Source organism: Micromys minutus (assembly GCF_963924665.1).
Source record: "Micromys minutus genome assembly, chromosome: 1".
Lineage (NCBI taxonomy): Eukaryota > Metazoa > Chordata > Mammalia > Rodentia > Muridae > Micromys > Micromys minutus.
The window spans coordinates 104404647-104423698 of NC_137969.1; the positions used below are offsets into that span (position 1 = coordinate 104404647).

Sequence of the window (19052 nt, forward strand, 5' to 3'; positions counted from 1 at the left end):
TCCTGGTCTTGGTCCTGGTCTGGTTCCAATATCTCAAGTTACAGGTCTAAAGTGTGCCACATTAGCCGCACCAGCAGAAAGGCAAAATCTGGTGCCTGCTGCCATTGCTAGCTGTAAGGGTCCTGCCACCCCTACCCCCACAGGTCTCCATTTCCTAGTCAGGCCTGCGCTTGGGGGCTTCCTGTGCTGGGTCCCAGAGCTGGAAGGGCCAGACTACCTCTAACAGAAGGGAAACAAGTTGGGCGATGGAAAGATTTGTTGCCTGAGGCCACACATTTCATAGTTAGGAAAATTGAGGCTCAGTCAGACTACAAGACTTTCGTAACTAGGCTGCAATAGCAGGCATTTGTCCTCTGTGTAAATGGGGTTCTTGATAGAAGGACGATTCACCAAACTCATTGTTAAGTCTCAATTCATCACTGCCCGGGTGATGCCCTGGTTGCCAATGAACTCCCATCTGCCGTTTTTGTTTTTTGTTGTTGTTGTTTGTTTGTTTGTTTGTTTTGCCAGACCTGACCTCCTATGTGACCTTGGGTAATTCTCTTTTAAGACCGGTTTCTTCATCCAGAAGATGGGAGTGGGCTGGTCAGGGTGCAGCTGCGGAAAACTGAACCAAGAAGCTCACAACCCTTCCCTAACCTCAGCAAACAGCAGGCAGCGAGCCCGGAGGAGGGGCGGGGCATAGGCGAAGGGGCGCGGACTAAAGTTGCAATTGGAGAGGCTCTGAGTGGGGCGAACCTTAGGGGACTTGGCTGGAGTTCTCAGGTCCCGACAGGAAGCCGGGTACTGAGCGTCTCCCCTTAAGTCACTTAAACTAGCTGGGGCTGGACTCCCGACGTCGCTACAAGCGAAGCTCCGCAGGGGCGGGGCTCGCTGGAGCGCTTAATTTAGAGTAAGGGAAGTAGTTCAGAGCCGGGGCCCGGCCTATGCTGACGCGTCCCCAGAGCTCAGTACGGAAAGGGGCGTGGCTAATTGGAGGGAGGGGCTCAGTGCTAAGATGTCGTCGCTGGGCGGGGCCCATGGGGAGGAGGCGGGACTTAGGGCCAGGCCTGCGGGCGGCGGTCACCGGAGCCCTCGGGCCGGGCGGCGGACGGCCGAGGACGACGGGGCGGCGCCGTGTGCTCCGCCATGACAGGTGGGCGCAGGGCCAGGAGGGCGACGGGAGCCGAGTGACCTTGGTGTCAGCTGGCGCGGGCGAAGCGAGCCTAATAGGCGCATGGTGGCGGGGTGTCCCGGGTTCCGCGCGGCGGGCCTGGGGCGCCAGAGGTCTCGGGTGCGGAGTGGGGGGCCGTCGCGGGTCCAAGAGGCAGAGCAGCAGGTGAGCGCTCACAGGGTGCACGGCACGGGCTGCATCTGCGGAGCGGGGCCGCGGAGCGGGGCCGCATCCCGGGACGGGATGGATCTGAGAGAGGCAAATGGTTCTCATAGGCAGTCTGCCGAGACTTTAGAGCGGCGATTGCACACATCCCCCTTGGAGGCGGGACCGGCATTCTGCAAACCTGGGTAGCTTGTAGTACCAGGGAGATGCCTGTATTTCCCGCTTGCTCCGGGACCAGACTCCAGCCAAGTCCCTTACTATAGATGGGTCTAGGGAATTCGGAACCAGCAACTAGATCCATGTTCTCCAGGCTGGCTTGGTAGCCCCAGCCCAACCCTTGGGAACTCACCTACTTTATTCCTGATCCCAGAGGGACACGGTGACATTGCTGTGCTAAGTTCTCCCTGTAAAGGAACGCCGTGAGGATGAGTCAGCGAGGGACCCCTCCTGACATAGAGCCCAGGGAATGTGGTAGCTTCCAGATCCCACACTTCGTTTCTGGGAGTCTCTTATACATCATATGGTAGAGTTCACCGGAGATAGCCCAGAGAGTCTAGGTAAACCCAGAAGTACCCAGGGGTCTCTAAACTGGAGTCAGCGTTGGTTATGCACAAAAATAAGATCCCTCGGGCTGCAACCTGGTGACTTCTAAGACAAATTAGAGGAGAACCCCAGACTCTTTCCACTTTGTTATGCCTCCAGGCCCTTCTTGTTTGGGGCTGCAATTTCTGAGCATTGTGTGTAGAGCCCTGATTGAGCCCCTAATGTGCACTCTTGTTTAGAATGGCCATGTGGGGACATAAAGAATATTATCATGCCTGTGTAAAAATGGGGAGATAAAAATCTCAGTTTGGGTAAGTGCCCCCAGATCACCGTGCTGGTCAGTGGTAGGAGCAGAATGGGAGGGAGCCTTGGCCTCAGCATTTTTGCCTGGACCCTGCCCTGCCTCTGTCTTCCCAGATCCTCCAGTAAGTTCATCAGGATGTATGGGACAGAGCTCAGCTGTGTTGGCCTCCAAGGGTACATTGCAGAGACAGGATACCAGTGGAGTGAGGCATCCCACCTCCAGAACAGACGTTGAGGGTGGCGGCGTGCTTTTAGCTGGAAGTACACAGCCAGTCCCTAACTGTGGCAATGGTACACTTCCCTCTCTGCTGTCTACTTGACACTTCAAAGCTTCCCACTGTTTTCTAGTGGGAGATGGAGACTGAAGAACAGAAGCTTGACAGGGTTGGATGGGCAGCTCTGGGGCCACAGATCCCTTGTTCTTGGCTCAGTACCCTAGTGCACCGCCATCCACATTAGTCTTTGCTGTCTCCGTGTGTGTGCTCGTGTGTGTGTGTGTGTGTGTGTGTGTGTGTGTGTGTGTGTGTGTGTATGTGTGTGTGTGTGTGTGTGTGTGTGTGCTTGGTGGCTATAGATACTGAGGGTTGTGTCCTCACAGAATAGGTAGTATCCCACGGAGCGAGTGATCTAAGCCAAACCAAGTACTGTGACATGAATTTCTGGGTGACATTCAGAGAGGAGGTGATGTGCGAGTTATGGACCCCAGGGGAATGGTGAATTCGTGGAAGGGGGTTAAATAAGGTAGGCATGAGTCAACCAGATATCCCCAGCCTGCAGCGTGGGTCCTGACTCTAGTGGTGAGAAGGCTCTGGAACCCTAGGGGCAGAGTAAGGGCAGGTGGGACCAGATGTCAGAATGAGGACTTAGGTCTGGACTGCAGAAGTTGACGATGAGGTCACAGGGCCAAGTTGGCAGGAAGGGAAGATACAGGCAAGGGCTCATGGATTCTGAACAGAGTGGTCTATCTTTCTAGTAGAGGCGTTCTGGGCCTTGTTTACCAGAGCCTGGTATTCAGGCCTGAGTCTCCGTTACACCCAGTGGCTGCCTTTATGTGGTTGCATGAACAGCTTATAAGAGCCACAGGAAGCACAGGAAGTACATTGCCCTAAAGCTTCTGGCTTCAGCCCTGGGCTGGGCCACCCATGGCAGGTGACTCAGGGCTCCTGTGACTCATAGCTGTGGGCAGCAGAGTTCCATCTTGGCTAGTGGCTCTCAGGGTAGGAGGAGGCCGCTATGAGGCATTGGCCAGTATCTACCAGCAGACCTCGCCTTGCCTTTGGACTGAAGCCCACACACTGCAGAATTCCTCAGTGAGTGCCTACTGTGTGTGGAGGTTTGTACACACTGGCACAATGTGAATTCACAGCCTTGGCTGCTCCTGTCTGGAAGAGAGCAGACCCCTGAACTCAGAGTGATTCATATGTAAATGACAGAAGCCCAATGTCAACAGCCCCAGCTTATTAGCTTTTACCTCCAGGCTGATGGCAGACTTACAGCCTTGCTGTGCCTTCATTTTCCTCTCTGAAAGTGGGGCAGTTGCAGAGCTGGTGGGAGGATGGAGGTTATAGGTAGGTGTAAATAGAACCACACAACGTCTGCCCTGTGGATTGTTCTGTGAGTTAGCTCGGTGGTGTTCATTTGAACTGCTTGGGAGCACCTGGCAGTGTGGCATGTCACTGGGTGTCCTTGGGCTGTTGGTAAGTCTGTCTCCTATACACACTGTCAGGGGGCTGGGCCAGTATTGTGAGTCTCCAGCAGCCATGATGAAGTGGTGCAGATGGCCTCGGATAGGAATGGAATGGCCAATGAGCCAAAGTGTTGGCCTTGGGGGCAACAATGGCTTTCAACCAGGACAACCCTAGTCTTATTCTCTTGAGAGTAGCATCCTGGGCCGAGGATGTGGGGTCTTTGATGAATGCAGCTCCCACTGTCACACCGTGAACCCCTGGAAGACACCCCCAGGTTCCTGGCAAAGGGTAGGCGTGTTGATAGGCTGTGCCCACCCAGGTTGGGCAGGACCCCACAAAGCCACCTTCAGGGATGAGAGGTTGCAGGAGTCAGGAGACAGACCAGCCAGAAGGAAGTAGCAGTGGACCGGAGATGTGAGGAAGGTGGCCTGTTGATTCCCTACCCTGGGATGAAGCCAGGGACAGGTCTCATCTTTCCTGACATGGTGACCCTATTTTAAAAGCCCATCCTAGGGGTCTAATCCAATTGGAAGCAGATACATATACTTGCTTTTAGATTTGTTTTCTGCCTTTGAGTATTTTGCATATTTGCATGTACCATGTGTGTGCCTGGTGCCAAGAAGGTCAGAAGAAGCCATCAGATACTCTGGAACTGGAGCTGTAGACCATGTTCTCTCCAAGAGTAACACATGCTCTTAACCGCTGAGCCTCCTCTCTAGCCCTTGCACTTGGTTCTAAAGAACAGTTGTGATATATTTGATATATTCACACACACACACACACACAGAGGCCTACAACTGTAAGCATTAGGGAGATAGCATCTAGACATTTCTGTGGCTCAGGAAGATTCTTTAGACTCCCTCTCAAGTAGCCTATCACAACTCAGTGTGGCTCTGCCTTCTGTGACTCCCTCCTCGTGCCCCGGTTTCCCTCACAAGCATCAACAATGGAATTTTCCAACTAAGTTTTCTTAATAGACTTATTTATCTCATTTATTTTGAGTCAAAGTCTTTCTCCGTTGCCCAGGCTGCCCCGGCTTCTCCAGTAACTAGAACTGCAGGCGTACACTGCCTGGCTCTGGGCTTTGTTTTGGGGACTGTTGGCTGAAGATTGAGGAATTGGACTCTGGCCCCTCCCTCACATCATTACCGTTGTATATCTACTTACTATCGTTAGCGGAAGCCCAGAACCTGCACTAGCGTGCCCTCCTTGTATTGGCCATTCTGTAGGCTTTGATAAATATTTTATGCCATTGTAGAGAATAGTTTCACTGCCTAACATTCCCCTGTGGCCTGCGTATCCCTCCCTCTCTCCCTCCCTACTCACACCTGGCAACCACTGATTTCATTGTCTCCTTGGTATTGCCTTTTCTGCAGCTTGGTGTAATTAGAGTCATAAGGTCTTGGGCTTTCTCAGACAAGCTCTTTCACTTAGTAAAGTGTACTTAAGGCTCCTCCACATCATTCCGTATTGCTGGTTTATTTATCCCTTGCAGTGCTGAGGGCTGAGCCCAAGACCTTGTGCATGCTAGGCAAGCTCTCTATCACTGAATCATATCTTTAGATTTTTTTATTTTTGACATATGGCCTCACTAAATCACCTAAGCAGGCCTTGAAGTTAGGTCCTTCTGTCTCAGCCTGGCTCATCTTTCTCCCCCATATCCTGTGATGTATGTGTGTATGTATCTGTATATGCATGTGTGTATGCATGTGTGTATGTATTTGTATGTGTGTGCATGTGTGTATGTGTGTGTATGCATCTATGCGTGTGTATGTGCATGTGTGTATGTGAGTGTGTGTATGCATCTATGCGTGTGTATGTGCATGTGTGTGTGTGCATGTGTGTACGTATCTGTATGTGTCTGTATGTGTGTATGTGTATATATGTATGTGTGTGCATATGTGTATGTGTATATGTATGTGTGTGCATATGTGTATGTATGGGTGAATGTGTGTATGTATGTATATGTGTGTGCATGTGTGTATGTATGTGTGTATATGTGTGTAGTTATTTGTATGTGTGTACGTATCTGTATGTGTATATGTGTGTATGTATTTATATGTGTGTGTGTGTATAAGTGAAAGGAAAACCTCAGTGGCAGTCCTCACCTTCTACCTTGTTTGAGACCGTCTCTCTTCTGTTGCTCACTGCTGTGTATCCCAGGTTAGATGGCCCGTGAGCTGCTGGGGATTCCCCAGTCTCCAGCTTCACTTTTGAGGCAGGCTCCCAGAGTTCACCAGTTCAGCTAGACTCCTTGTCTAGTGAGCTTTAGGGATCTGCCTATCTTAACCTCCTCAGTGCTGGGATCACAGGTTAATGCCAACACTCCTGAGTTTCTGGGTTCTGGAAAATTTAACTCTGGTCCCCATATCTGTGTATTAGCCCCAAGCCCAACTGAGCCATCTTCTTCCTGGCCTCTTTTTTATTTGTCTTATTTTTGTTTTTTGGTCTCGAATTATTTAACCTAGACTGGCCTTGAACTCATAATCCTCCTGCCTCAGCATTCTGTAAAACCAGAACTACAGATGCTGATCACCATACCTGGCTACTCTGTCATCTCTGATGTTAGTAGTTTGAGCCATTTCTGCCAGTCTAGCTAAATGTCTGTTAATTCTGTTGACCTTTTCAATGAATAAACGTTGTTTTTGTTGATTTTTCTCCTTTATAAATGTTCTCTCCTCTTGGCATTGTCTTCTTCTGTTAGCTTTGTGTTTGGCTTTTCTAGTGCTCCCTCCCCCCCCCCCTTACAATTTGGTTGAGGTTACTATTAGGCTATTTATTTAGCGTTTTTAAAGACAGGTTTTTCACCGTGCACTGTGTAACTCCAGCTAGCCCAGACTCTCTATAGATTAAGGTGTCCTGAAACCCAGAGCAATCTTCCTGCTTCTGTCTCCAGAGTGGTAGGATTGGGGTGGGCGCCATGCCTGGCCCAAGCTCTTACTTGAAATGTGTACATTTATGGCCGTTGTTTCTTCCTCTCGGCACACGCTTGCTCTATCCCTTAGGTTTGGTGAGTTTGTTTCTTATTTGTTCCAATGTTGTTTTCAAATTTATTCTGTGGTTTTCATTTTGACCTATTGGTGATTGAATTAGTGATTAAATTCCCAAAGATCTGTGAACTCTGGTGGTATTGATTGCTCGCTTCATGTCACGTGACCAGAAAACAGCATTTGGTTTAAATGCTTTTAAACACACGGGGGCTTAGTTTGTGGCCTGGGATCTGCTTGTTTTGTGATCTAGAGTATGTTCGTTGTGCACTTGGGAAAAGTGTGGTTTTTGTATTACTGGGTAGTTTGTTTTGTGTGTGACTTTTCGGCACAGTTTACAGGATTGTAAGTCTTCCATTTCCTTATTGATATTATCTGGTTTATCTCCTGTTTAAAATGGTTTATTAATGTCTCTAAATATGATAGAGCTGCCTGTTTCTCCCTTAGGTTCCACCAATATTTCTTCATATTTGGGGATCTGAAACTTGGTGCATATATGTTTATAGTTGTTACATATTCCTGATGAATTAACCTTTTATTAACTATGCTAGTTTTTTTTTTTTCCCCTCTTGTACCAGTTTTGACTTAAGGTCTACTTTTTCTAATACTTATATAGCCATGCCTACTCCGTTTTGGTTTCTGTTCACAATCAAGTGTGTGCGACCTGACACCTGCCGGCCACCTGTGGCTGGATGTGTCTCCGGACAGCTGTGAATATAGCCCAATACAAAATTGGAAACATACAGCATTATGAGGTTCTTTTTTAACATAATGTTTGTAGTGACAACCTCCCGTGTTGAAATGTCAGAAGGTCAGACTTGCCCACACGGAATGTCTTTTTAATTCTTCCATGTTCAACTGATTTATGTGCTTAGCTCTGTGGTGAGCATCTTGTCAGCATTTAAGGCCGTTCTGCTCAGCTTTGCCTTTTGATTAAAGAGTTCAACCTATTTACATATGAAGTAATTGTTGATAATGAAAGATTTATTTCTATTTGTGTTTTGTGGGTCTTTTAGCTTTTTCAACCCTCACTTCTACCTTTACTGATTTCCTTTGTATCTAGTTAATTTTTTTCGGTTGTAACATTTTGATTCTCTTATTAATTTTGTATATATTTTATAGATATCTTCTTTGTATTTAACATGAAAATTACAGTTGCACCCTCCAGAGAGACTGTTCCCCTTCCAGTGGGTGTGGGTTTCCTGTGGTCAGCACCAAGGGTGCCATTTTTGGTTCCTCTTGAGGCTGTGCTGGCTCACCTCATGCTATTCCCGAATGTGTTCCAGATCAGACCTACTGTGACCGGCTGGTACAGGACACTCCTTTCCTGACAGGACAGGGTCGTCTGAGTGAGCAACAAGTGGACAGGATCATCCTCCAGCTGAACCGTTACTACCCACAAATCCTTACCAACAAGGAGGCCGAAAAGGTGCTGAGGAGTGAGCAGGGCCAGGGAACCTCTTGGGTGTCTTCTCTGAGCTGGGAAAATCACCACAGGCCCTGGATTATTGTCTCGGGAGCCACCTCAGGAACTCACAGGAGTCACACGTGGGCTTGGGCCAATCCACGTGGTCTCTGATCATTAGATCTTTATGCCTCAGTCTCAGATGTTCTTGTGGTTGCTGGTTCATTCCAGATTATGCCCAGTTTGCAGGAGATGATGCATATGGTGTCTTAGGGTTCCTGTTGCTGTGATGAGACACTATGACCCAAAGCAATTTGGGGAGCAAAGGTTTTATTTGGCTTATATTTCCATATCCATAGTCTGTCACTGAAGGAAGTCAGGACAGGAACCCAAACAGGACAGAAACATAGAGGCAGGAGCTGATGCAGAGGCCATGGAAGGTGCTGCTTACTGGCTTTCTTGTCATGGCCTGCTCTGTCTGCTTTCTTACAGAACCCAGGACCACCAGGGCTGGCACCATCCACGGTGGCCTAGGCTCTCCCCAGTTACTGTTCTACAGGCTTGTCTACAGCCTAATCTTACAGAGACATTTCTCAATTGGGGTTCCCTCCTTTCAGCTGACTCTAATAATATCTGCGTGAACACGCGGACTTGAGTTTGCATTTCTGAACCTGTAACCCTAGCAGGCCAGAGACAGGTAGAGCCCAGGGGGTTGCTGGACAAACAGTTTAGCAAAATTAGTGAACTCTGGGTATAGTGAGAGACTCTATCTCAAAAAAGTAAGGTGCGGAGCCATTGAGGAAAGCATCCTGACGTAACCTCTGGCCTTTGCATGCACCTGCATGGGTAAGCACCTATACCCACCCCCCAACACACACACAGTCTGGGACCACACCATGGGTCTTTGGTCTGCATCTTCCAGAAGGTCAAAGTAAGGGATGGCTCACTGCATTTTTCTCTTCATTCTTCCTGTGTTTATAAGGCCAAAAGGCCCAGCCTATGTTAGATGTGCAGTGGTCGCTGACCCCACCCACTGCCCAGCTCGGCCTGCCTGGCCAGGCAGACTTGAGGGAGGCTGGTCCCACTGAGAGCTTCTGCACCCCATCTGTGACAGAAGCATGACATTCTACTTGGCTCAGAGACTGTGGTGTGGCCTGGCCCACCTGAGCCAGGTGAGCAGCTGCCAAGAACATCCTTTCTGCACCATTCCCAGTTCTCACCTACAACCTTACAAAGAGCCGAAGTCATAACCCCATTTTACAGAGGGGGCAACCAAGGCCTCAGGTGTCACATCTACAGACACTAAAATGGTTCTGCCAGAGGTGGCATTTCAGATGCAGTCCCTGGCCTTTGTGTCAAGGGGCTAATCCTGCCTTGTCTCTCTAGGCCAGAAAAGAGGACCCTGAGAAGCCATAGGTTTTGGAAACAAGGGATGAAATTTGAACCTAGCCTTCCCCAAGTTTCAGTACATGCCCCTGGAAGTCTTGAGGAACTGAATAGAACAATGAATGCCAGAGACCCACTAGACCTTAGACCTTTGGGAGTCGTCCCTTCTGGGTAAACACCAATGATTCCCTTTCTGGGAGGTTGTCTCAAAAGCAAGCACAGTTGGGCAGGATAGAAGCAGGGTCAACTCAGATTGCCTGTCAACTCAAACACTTATGGTGTGAGCCACACAGTGGTTTTAAAAAGTGACAGGCTCAAATTCATCTCATTGTGTTACATAAGGTACTACTACCAAAAGGGGGAGGCCTTCTCACAGGCCAGGCAGGCAGGCTTCTCTTATCTCTGGTCAGTTTTCACGTGTTGCCACCAGGGGGCAGCACCAGACCACAGCCTCTTGGTTCTGGGCTTGGTGCCAAGTCCACTGACCTTCACAACCACATCAGAAGAAACTACTTTTTTCAACTGGCTTTTGAAATACTAGACTCATGTCCCTACAAACTGAAAAATAATAGCAATGGTCACGTATGTCATCACCCATCACCCGTGCTCCGTAACAACCTTACCACATAGGCTTATTTCCCTTTTATAAGAACTGACTCCCAGAGGGATGAAATGATTCACTGAGGCCACATGGGGAGAAGCCACACTGAGTCTCATTACTTAGGGTGATGCCCCCCACACCCTGCTTTCGTGGTGACCTCTCCTGGCCCGTTGCCCTGGAGACACAAGTATTAGCCAAGACTTAGCCAGCAACTGACTCCTCCAGTGTTGGACGTATATCAACGGGTGGTATGAGGGGTTGTGAGGGTTCTGAGGTCTGTGGCTCTGAGGCTGGGGTCCTGAGTGCTCTGCCTCACAGCTGTCCCGTCCAGCCTACCCTTTCTTCTGCCCTCAGTTCCGGAACCCCAAGGCATCCCTGCGTGTACGGCTCTGTGACCTCCTGAGCCACCTGCAGCAGCGTGGGGAACGGCACTGTCAGGAATTTTACCGAGCACTGTACATCCATGCACAGCCCCTGCACAGTCACCTGCCCAGCCGCTACACTCCTTGTAAGTCCTGCCCCTTATCCCTACCTACAGTAGTGCACTCATCAGGGACAGCACCAGGCCAACTGTTGACAGCATGGCCGTCCTCGGAGCCTCAGATGCCCCTCCTGGGCATATCTCCCCTTCCCTATCCTTCTTCAGAGATCACCCAGGGAGAATAGAACAGGCTGGCATGTCAGTCTGCCTCTCTCCCTCTGTCCCCCTCCCTCTTGGACACTCCCCTCCCCATGCCAACTTTCACATAGAAGCCACCATTCCATGTATCCAGTCTGCCTCCCCCTGCGTGCTGTGGCTGTGTCTTCATTTCTAAGTAGCAACTTCATCCTCACGTCCCTGTGCTCCTTGGCCCAGCAGAGCATGACCAAGCCCATGGCAGACCCCAAGTCTACCTGCCTTTTGTATCCTCCAGTCTGTTTATGTGGGAATTTTGTAGAGCATCTTTGGGGATAGGTGTGGGTGGTAGGTGAGAGAGATTGTGATCTCAGAGCTCTAGGTGATATGTAGGTCCCAAAGGTCTTGGTGGGGGGGGAGGTGTCACTCGAACTGCTGGGATCTGGGTTTCACAGTAGGGCTGGTATGTTCTCTGCTTGGAAAAGTGAGAGTAGGTGTTGCTACAGTGGACAAAGATGAGGCGACTCTGCCCGTGAGCTCAGCTGAGACTCTGGGCTGCTGTCTGATCCCAAGGAATCTCCCCCAGACCTCATGTGACACAGTGAGGACAAAATGAATAGGCTCTCCCTCTCCCCTCCCCTGAAAGCATTTCACTGGGTCCTTTAGAACCCTGCTGGATCCGATCCCTATCCCTACTGGAAATAAAGTACCTTTTATGGTTCCTAGGTGCCCTGGGGCCTGTGTGACAAGTCATGAGCCTGCTAACCCCATGGGGACATCTAGAGAAAGGTTCTTGATCGTGGATATTTGTCCTGTATTTGATGACTTATGGCAAACAGGACATTCTGTCCTACTCCACACCTATGATGTCACAGAAACTGGACCAAAGAAAACCCAAATTTAGGCAGTGTCCTCTGAAGAGCTGATCTCACTATACCTCCAACTGGGCCTGCCCACGGCACCCAGTACGGTGGCCATGAAGAAACATGAGTGTGCCTTGGGTCTCCCTGGGAACAAGCCCTCTCTCAGCCCAGCCCTCCACTAACCATGCTCTGTAATTTTGTTTCCAGACAACTCAGATTGCAGAGAGCTGGACTGGGGCATCGAGAGCCGCGAGCTGAGTGACAGGGGTAACGCCCCGCCACCTCCTTTCTTTCTCCCTTTTCCCTCAGGGCTCTGTCTGTGTCCTAAGGGCTTCTCCATCCCACACCGGGCTTTCTGTTAGGGGACAAACCCCTGTAGTGCTCACCAACTGCTTCAGGACACTCATACTCCTTTCTCCTCAGGACCCATGAGCTTCCTGGCAGGCCTGGGCCTGGCAGCGGGCCTGGCCCTCCTCCTCTACTGCTGCCCGCCAGGTGAGTGCCAGCCACCTCCAAGCCCCTGAGTAGATGAAGGGGGTCAGAGAGTGATCACCAACACAGTGCACAGCCAGCAGAGTTGAAAGTCATGTTGGGGTTACCTCCCCTGATGAGACTTGATCTCCCAACCTGTGATAACAAAGCCCCTACAAGCCCACTGAGGCCTGAAGCTTGCAGCCAGCCGTGCCTGCTCTACCCCCTCTCTTCTGTGATGCCTGAGTTTGCCATCTGGGAAGGCCTTTGGGGATAGGGCGGTGTGGGCTTGTTTACTGAAGGCCTGGGGGTCACCCAGGCAGGAGCTTTCGGAGTCAGGTGTCAGAGCCCGTTCTCATCTTTGGACCCAAATACAAAGACCATGTGTGAGTGGGAAAGTGGGACGTAGGGGCAGAACTGTTCCCCTGCCTGCTTCGGTCCAGAGGCATCCAGGACAGAGCCTCCTTCATGGCTGTCCCTTTGATTGACACTTTTCCCTTTGTCTTCCAGACTCTAAAGTGCTGCCCGGGACCCGCCGAGTCCTTGCCTTCTCACCCGTCATCATTGACCGGCATGTCAGCCGCTACCTGCTGGCCTTCCTGGCAGATGACCTCGGAGGACTCTGACAAACCCAGACCCCGGGTCTTACCTGCTGCTTAACCAAAGAATCCCATGGCCGCCCACTGTGAGGCCCGTACTTCTTTTTCTAAATATTAATTTTTCATTATTTATAATTTCTATGAGAATACATCACCTTTACTCTATAGGGTGCTTAATATTAAATGTTCCAGCTGCATCTGCCTGTCTCATGTCCTCTTCTTGGGAGGTGTGTGTCTGTGTGTGTTAATGTTTTAACAAAATGGCTACTTACTCAGGACTGGCCTAGGTGTTCCTGGCTTTGAGTCCAGCTTTGAGTGTCCTGCCATTGTCCCCTCCCTGGTGTCATTCACACACTTTAGAGGTTCACACACCCTTCTCTCCCCATTCCATCCCTCTTCAAACGACAACCATCTTCTAAAGATACCGCACCCAGTCCCCGACCCTTTACCTACCTCATGTGCCCTGCCGCACAGCCCCCTCCCTTGCTGCATCTTAGCCTTCCTGGTTCTTCCTGCCTGGATGTCCGTGGTGGCCTCATCACCTGGCTTTGCTATCTAGCCCACAGGCCAATATGGGGGAATGGCAGTCCCTCCCTGATGCTGACTGGTCCCAGGCCTTATTTATAGGGGAAAGGGTGAGGAGTTATCTCCATGGGAGGCCTGCCCTTTTTCTGAAGAGAAAAGGAGGAGTAGATGAGGGGGGGAGGAGGGAGAAGGACTGGGAGGAGAGGAGGGAGGGGAAACCAGTCAGGATATAAAGTAATTAATAATTAATTAATTACTGCATCCACTGATAGACCTTGAACAGTTTGTGGTTGTTCTTTCGGTTTGCACTAGTATACAAAAGGAAACTCTCTCTGCGCTTCCTGCCTGCCTTTGTGGCAGTCCAGATTGAATTGGGGAGTTCATCTGGAAAGATAATTAATTAATTTTTTAAATTAAAAAGAATTTGTTTTTCACTTAAAAAAATAAATAAACCAGCCACACTGGAAGAAGGTCCGACTCCCCCCATGAACACTTAGACAGTGCCTCCTTCCTCTAGAACTTCTCTATATAATCAAGCCCTCTCCTAGATCCTGCGACCATGTGCAGTTCGGGAGAATTGCATACATCTGGTTGGGAGGGGTGGCTGTGTACTCAGGGGAGGGTACAGTGACCCTTCCACCCCTCCCTTTGATGAGGAAAGTCAGTCAACAAGCCCAGCTGTGTGATCTTTTGCGCACAAGCCCAGCCAAATTACTGAAGACGGCCAGTTCGGCTTACAGAGTAGTCCATGCAAACTTACACGTGTGCACAGTACTCTGGATGTACACACATGCTCAAACATGATCATGCTGTGTAGATGTTCATGTTCACTCACATGTATGCCATATGTACGGATACACAGGTCCATTTGTATGCAAACAGACACACCAGGCATGGAATATGCGTCAGGGTTTGGGTCAGGGTGTCAGGCTCGGCTCAGGGTGCCTGGAGGGTTTGTTCTTGAGTGTCTCCTCCACCAGTTCCTCCACACCAGCCTTTTTTGAGGAAACACAACATCGTCAACTTGCGGAGTCATCATGAGTCTGTTTTCTGCCTAGTTTCCGGAGTCACACGTGCTAGGCTTAGAAAGTACGGGGGCAGGCTCAACTGAGATGACCCAAACGTGAGAGGAGGACATGGTGTTGGGCCCCCAGGGAGGGATCCCATTCAACCCGTGGGCTCACAGAACAGAGCATAAAACAGAGAGCATCGAACACAAGGAGAGAACTCTGGTTACCACCCTGCCTAGTGGCTGACCCAGGCCCTTAGGCTGGTGCCCTGAACGTGTACTGCGCATGCTCCGTTCTGCGCCATTGGTGAACTGCAGGCAAAGGTGAAGGAAGGCTGCTCCTTCCTCCCTCCCTCCCTCCCTCCCTTTCTTGTTTTGTTTTTTGAGACAGGGTTTCTTTGTGTAGCTCTGGCTGTCCTGGAGCTCGCCCTGTAGACCAGGCTGGCCTCGAACCCAGAAATTGCCTCTGCCTCCCGAGTGTCGTTTGCAACCACCGCCCTGGAAGGCTGCTTTTCCGGTGCCTTCCCATCTGCCAGGACACACTGCATGCAGTGAGAATGGTGGCTTGCCCCGCAGTGAGCATGCCACTGCTCCACCTCAGAGTTGCAGGAGCGGGGGATAGACTTACTAGTGTCTAAGCCTCAGTCTGCACCCCAGGAGACCTACCCTGGGCACCCTCTTGTGAGCACTGCTCATGGACCCAGCCCCTGCTAAAGAACCATGGCCACAGAGTGTTGTGTGAACTGACCACGTTGTTGGAGGGTCACACGACATGTGACACAGTAAAGGTGACACCTGGTGGAAGTGCTAGACGCTTGTGTCAGTTGTGTGGACGGTCTCAACTTGGCCCCAGAACATGAAGAGGGGTCTCAAGGGGCACTAAAATTCTAGCTTTTGTCAGGCAAAGGGTGAGAATGCCTAGGATGGTGGTTGGGAAGGTCCTGGGTCTGGTCCCCATTTGACACCATTGAATATACCCTTTCTTAGAGATGCCTCAAAGACCTGTGAGCCCTGATCTTCTGGCCTGACAGGAGGGCATCACCCTAATGCAGGCCTGCTCAGTCTCCCAGGATAGCTGACTTTCTCCTACCCTGAGGCCCTCAGCCTGCCAACCCTGGATACGGGCTGTCCCTGGATGCCCCTCCAAGAGTATCTGCCACTTGAGCTCCATTCCATAGCTGGACTCAAAGCCTGTGGCTGAGGCTTTCAACATCCTGGACTTCAGCTGCTGGGCTGGTTCTCCACAGGACTTCTCCATTACGCCAAATCCCGTAGAGGAGACAGTAAAGGAACTCTGCCTGGACCTCAGTATCCCCATCAGACCCTACCCTTCCTTCCAGCCATCTTGTCACATGGTGCTTGTGACCTAGGATGAGTGAAGTCCACAAGAAGCAAGGGGCACCACTGGCCACTTGCTCACTGATGTCCCTTGTAAAACAGGATGGCTAGGGTCTCATGCTAACACATCACAGTGCTAGAGGCTCCTGTAAGGATTAAGCCATTCTCTCTGGACACACCCCTTGTTATCTTTCTGGTCCTAGGAAAGGTGTCCCTGACTCCTTGAGGCTGTCTTGGACAACTGAAAACAATGTTCTTTGGGCATCGTTCCCTGAAGATGAGAGGATGGTGGGGTTAGTGCAGAATGGAGAAGCCCTCCCAACACAGGGAGTGTGAGGTGAAGGAGCCAGTGGAGGGGTCCTGGAGTAGAGTGGATGGACCATGGTGGACTGCTGAGCAAGGGGACACAGGGCACATGAGGGTGGAGCCCAGAAATGCCTCTGCATCTTGCACAACCCAAGCTGATGGTTTGGGGGGGGGTGTTCTGACTATGTTCTTGTGTGGTGTCCTTTTCCAGTTACTGCTGGATCAGCATCTGTAGGCTGGGCCACCTTCCCTTTGCAGATGGCTTGAGGAACTCTGCCAAGGTCCCCTAGCCATAAGCTCAGTCAGCCACAGACCATGGCTCTCTCTGGTGGATCTTGGGCTTGTGCCCTCTTTCAGATGAGGGTCTGGGACAGGTGGACCTGTTGTGCTTTCTATTCACTTTGGCACCTGAAAGGTGCTGGGGAGATGGAGAGCCGAGGGACAGCTGCTCAGTTCTCTTCCTCTCATCTCTATAACCATCTTGTCTATTTGACTCGATGTGAGACCGAGGACCCAGTGTAAACAGCAGGAGAGGAGGCGTGGCATAGCCTGGAGAGGCTCTGATGAAATCACTATAGGTCTCTGTAGACCAGGCTGGCCTTGAACTCACAGAGATCTGCCAGCCTTTGCCTCCCAAGCACTAGGATTAAAGGTGTTTGCCACCGTGCCCAGCCTCTTGTCAATCTTCATCTGATAACAAGGTAGTATCTTGCTGAGGATCCGGGGCACCAGGGGGATGAGCAAGGTTGTGTTTCAAGGATCCTCATGTCCCATTTTGCAGTTGACCTGGCAGGTGCCATGGGTGTGAGGGAGGGGTTACCCTGGCTGGAGAGTGGGTGGTGGCAGAGGGTGGTGAGCGAGGGTACAGAGAGCAGCAGCTGGGGTCTTTCCTGGAGCCCCTCCCAGATTAGTGGCACTGGAGTCAATGTTTTCCCCAAATTAAGTATCTAGGAAGAAATAACAGAAAGTCATGAAAGATAGGAAATGGAGTTATTCCCCCAATGAAATCAGGAGGGAGGAGAGGGCTTGTGGGAAACTGGAGGGGGGGGGGTAGGCTGAGTGTGGAGAGGAGAAAACACCTGTCGTCCAGCTAACCAGGAACACATCAGAATAGGTCCTCTTCCCAGCCCAGCCCCCCCTGCCCACATCGGCTCTTAAAGGACACATGGTAAGGACAGAAATGCTATAGACATATAGGGACATCCTATAGAATTAGCAATGCTCAGACAGAGCCAGTATTCGCCACAGGCTGAATGGGGCAGTGGTGAGGGGAGGTCTGGGCAAGACCAGAGTTCATCCCCAAGAGAGAAGCAAGAGAGCTGGGGAGATGCTCAGCTGTACAAACATGAGGACCCGATTCCCAGAACCTCCAGAAAAAGCCTGACCTGGCAGTGTGCGCCTGCAATTCCATTGTTGGGGAGGTGGAGACAGGGGGATCAGAAACCTGTTGGCCTTCTCTCTCTCTCTCTCTCTCTCTCTCTCTCTCTCTCTCTCTCTCTCTCTCTCTCTCTCACACACACACACACACACACACACACACACAAAGAGAGACAGAGAGAGTAAAAAGCACAGAACTGGGTACACTCATTACTCCCAGCTCCAGCAGAGACCCCTGGCCCCCTGGAGACACAGCAGGTGTGACTCCCATTCTTTGCAATCAGTGTTGGCCTTGAATCAGACTACGTGCTGCTGGGGGCAGGTGGCATGGATCTCTGAGAGTGTGTGTGAGGGTCATAGAGGACAGGGCTGAGAGAACAGGGACACACCCACCAGGTGATGGGTGTTGGGGGACAGGGACACACACACCAAGGGATCAGGTCACAAGAGGGTCCTCATTTCACCATGGGTGGCAAATGCCCAGTCAAAGGTCAGGTCGGAGCACAGGTTCCTGGTGAAGAAAGCTCCATGCTCACTAAGCCACCCTGACCAGGGAATCTGGCTTGGGTGCCAGGCTGGCCTTGGTGAAGCCACTTCAGAGCCCCTCTGGTCCCATCTGGGATTTCCTCTTTTGATAAAGAAGGAACTAAGCCATGCATTGGCCAACATCCGGCTGCTGTGTCCAGGCAAGCAGGTGGCTGCTGGCCAGCCCACATGTTGGGGAAGGAGGACACTAGGGACACAGTGCCAGGGGGTATGGCCCCAAGCCAGGTCTGGTCAGACCCAGACCATCTGCACAGGATTCTAGTCTCTACAGCTCTTTCTCAGACCTTTCCATCCAGCCCTTTATTTCGTGTGCCCCACAGTTTGGAGTGTATGAGTTCTGGGCTCAATCAGTCCGTTTGCCCAGCTTCTTGAGTAGCTGGGACTACTGCTCTACACTCAGCTTTCCCCCTGGATTTTTTTTTTTAAAGACAGGGCTTCCTGTAGCCAAACTTACTGTAGCTGAGGATAACCTTGCGCTTCTGATCTTTCTGCTTTTGCTTCCTGTGTGGAATTACAGGCATGCATCATGGCTTTCCTTGAGTATTTTAAAGGGATTTGACCATTCCTCTCATAGGTGTTTTCTCTCATCCATCACTTGGGTACCCAAGGTTTAGGGGGAGCTTCTGTGATGTCTGTGAGTCCTAGTTTCCTTAGAGGGCCTTACTGCTCATATGAGTGAGGGATAGGGAGCTGGGGTTTTGAGGAACTAAGCCCTGCCCCTCACTCTAGGCCTTGGGAAGGATGCTTAGAGAGGGCAGAGGCTGGCTGGAGGGGATCAGGTGTGGGTGGGTCTTAGAGCACAGGGCCGATGTGAAAGAACTGGGGTAGATAAAGGGCTGGAGCTGAGAGATACAGTGGGAAGATCAGAGGGGGGGCTGGGAACCAGCTTCTGTTAGGTGAGGGAGAGGGTACCTGCTGACCATGGGCAATGCTGCATGCTGCTTTGCAGATGCCTAAGTGTCAGCCCAAGGTGGGCGGGCATTGGACATTGAGTGCCAGTGGGTAAAGAGCACACACCTGACCTCACCCAGGCCACAGTTGATGACTAAAGACAAGACCATGGATGGCTGTTTCCCAGGCTCACACAAGCTCCCTTTCCCTGGGACAGGACAGGCACATATAGCCGCAAAGACACCAGTTAACAAATGTTTTGGGCAGCCATGGTGCACAC

The 19052-nt window shown here is 51.0% G+C and overlaps 1 protein-coding gene across 1 annotated transcript; it reads left to right on the forward strand.

Annotated features, from left to right (window-relative positions):
* The first annotated feature begins 1030 nt into the window (after positions 1 to 1030).
* Positions 1031 to 12977, forward strand: CARD19 (caspase recruitment domain family member 19). Its single transcript, XM_080929531.1, has 6 exons — positions 1031 to 1135; positions 8126 to 8268; positions 10586 to 10739; positions 11918 to 11977; positions 12134 to 12205; positions 12692 to 12977. Exons 1-6 carry the CDS (start codon positions 1129 to 1131, stop codon positions 12805 to 12807), a joined length of 552 nt encoding a protein of 183 aa, XP_080785657.1. The 5' UTR covers positions 1031 to 1128; the 3' UTR covers positions 12808 to 12977.
* Positions 12978 to 19052: the final 6075 nt, after the last annotated feature.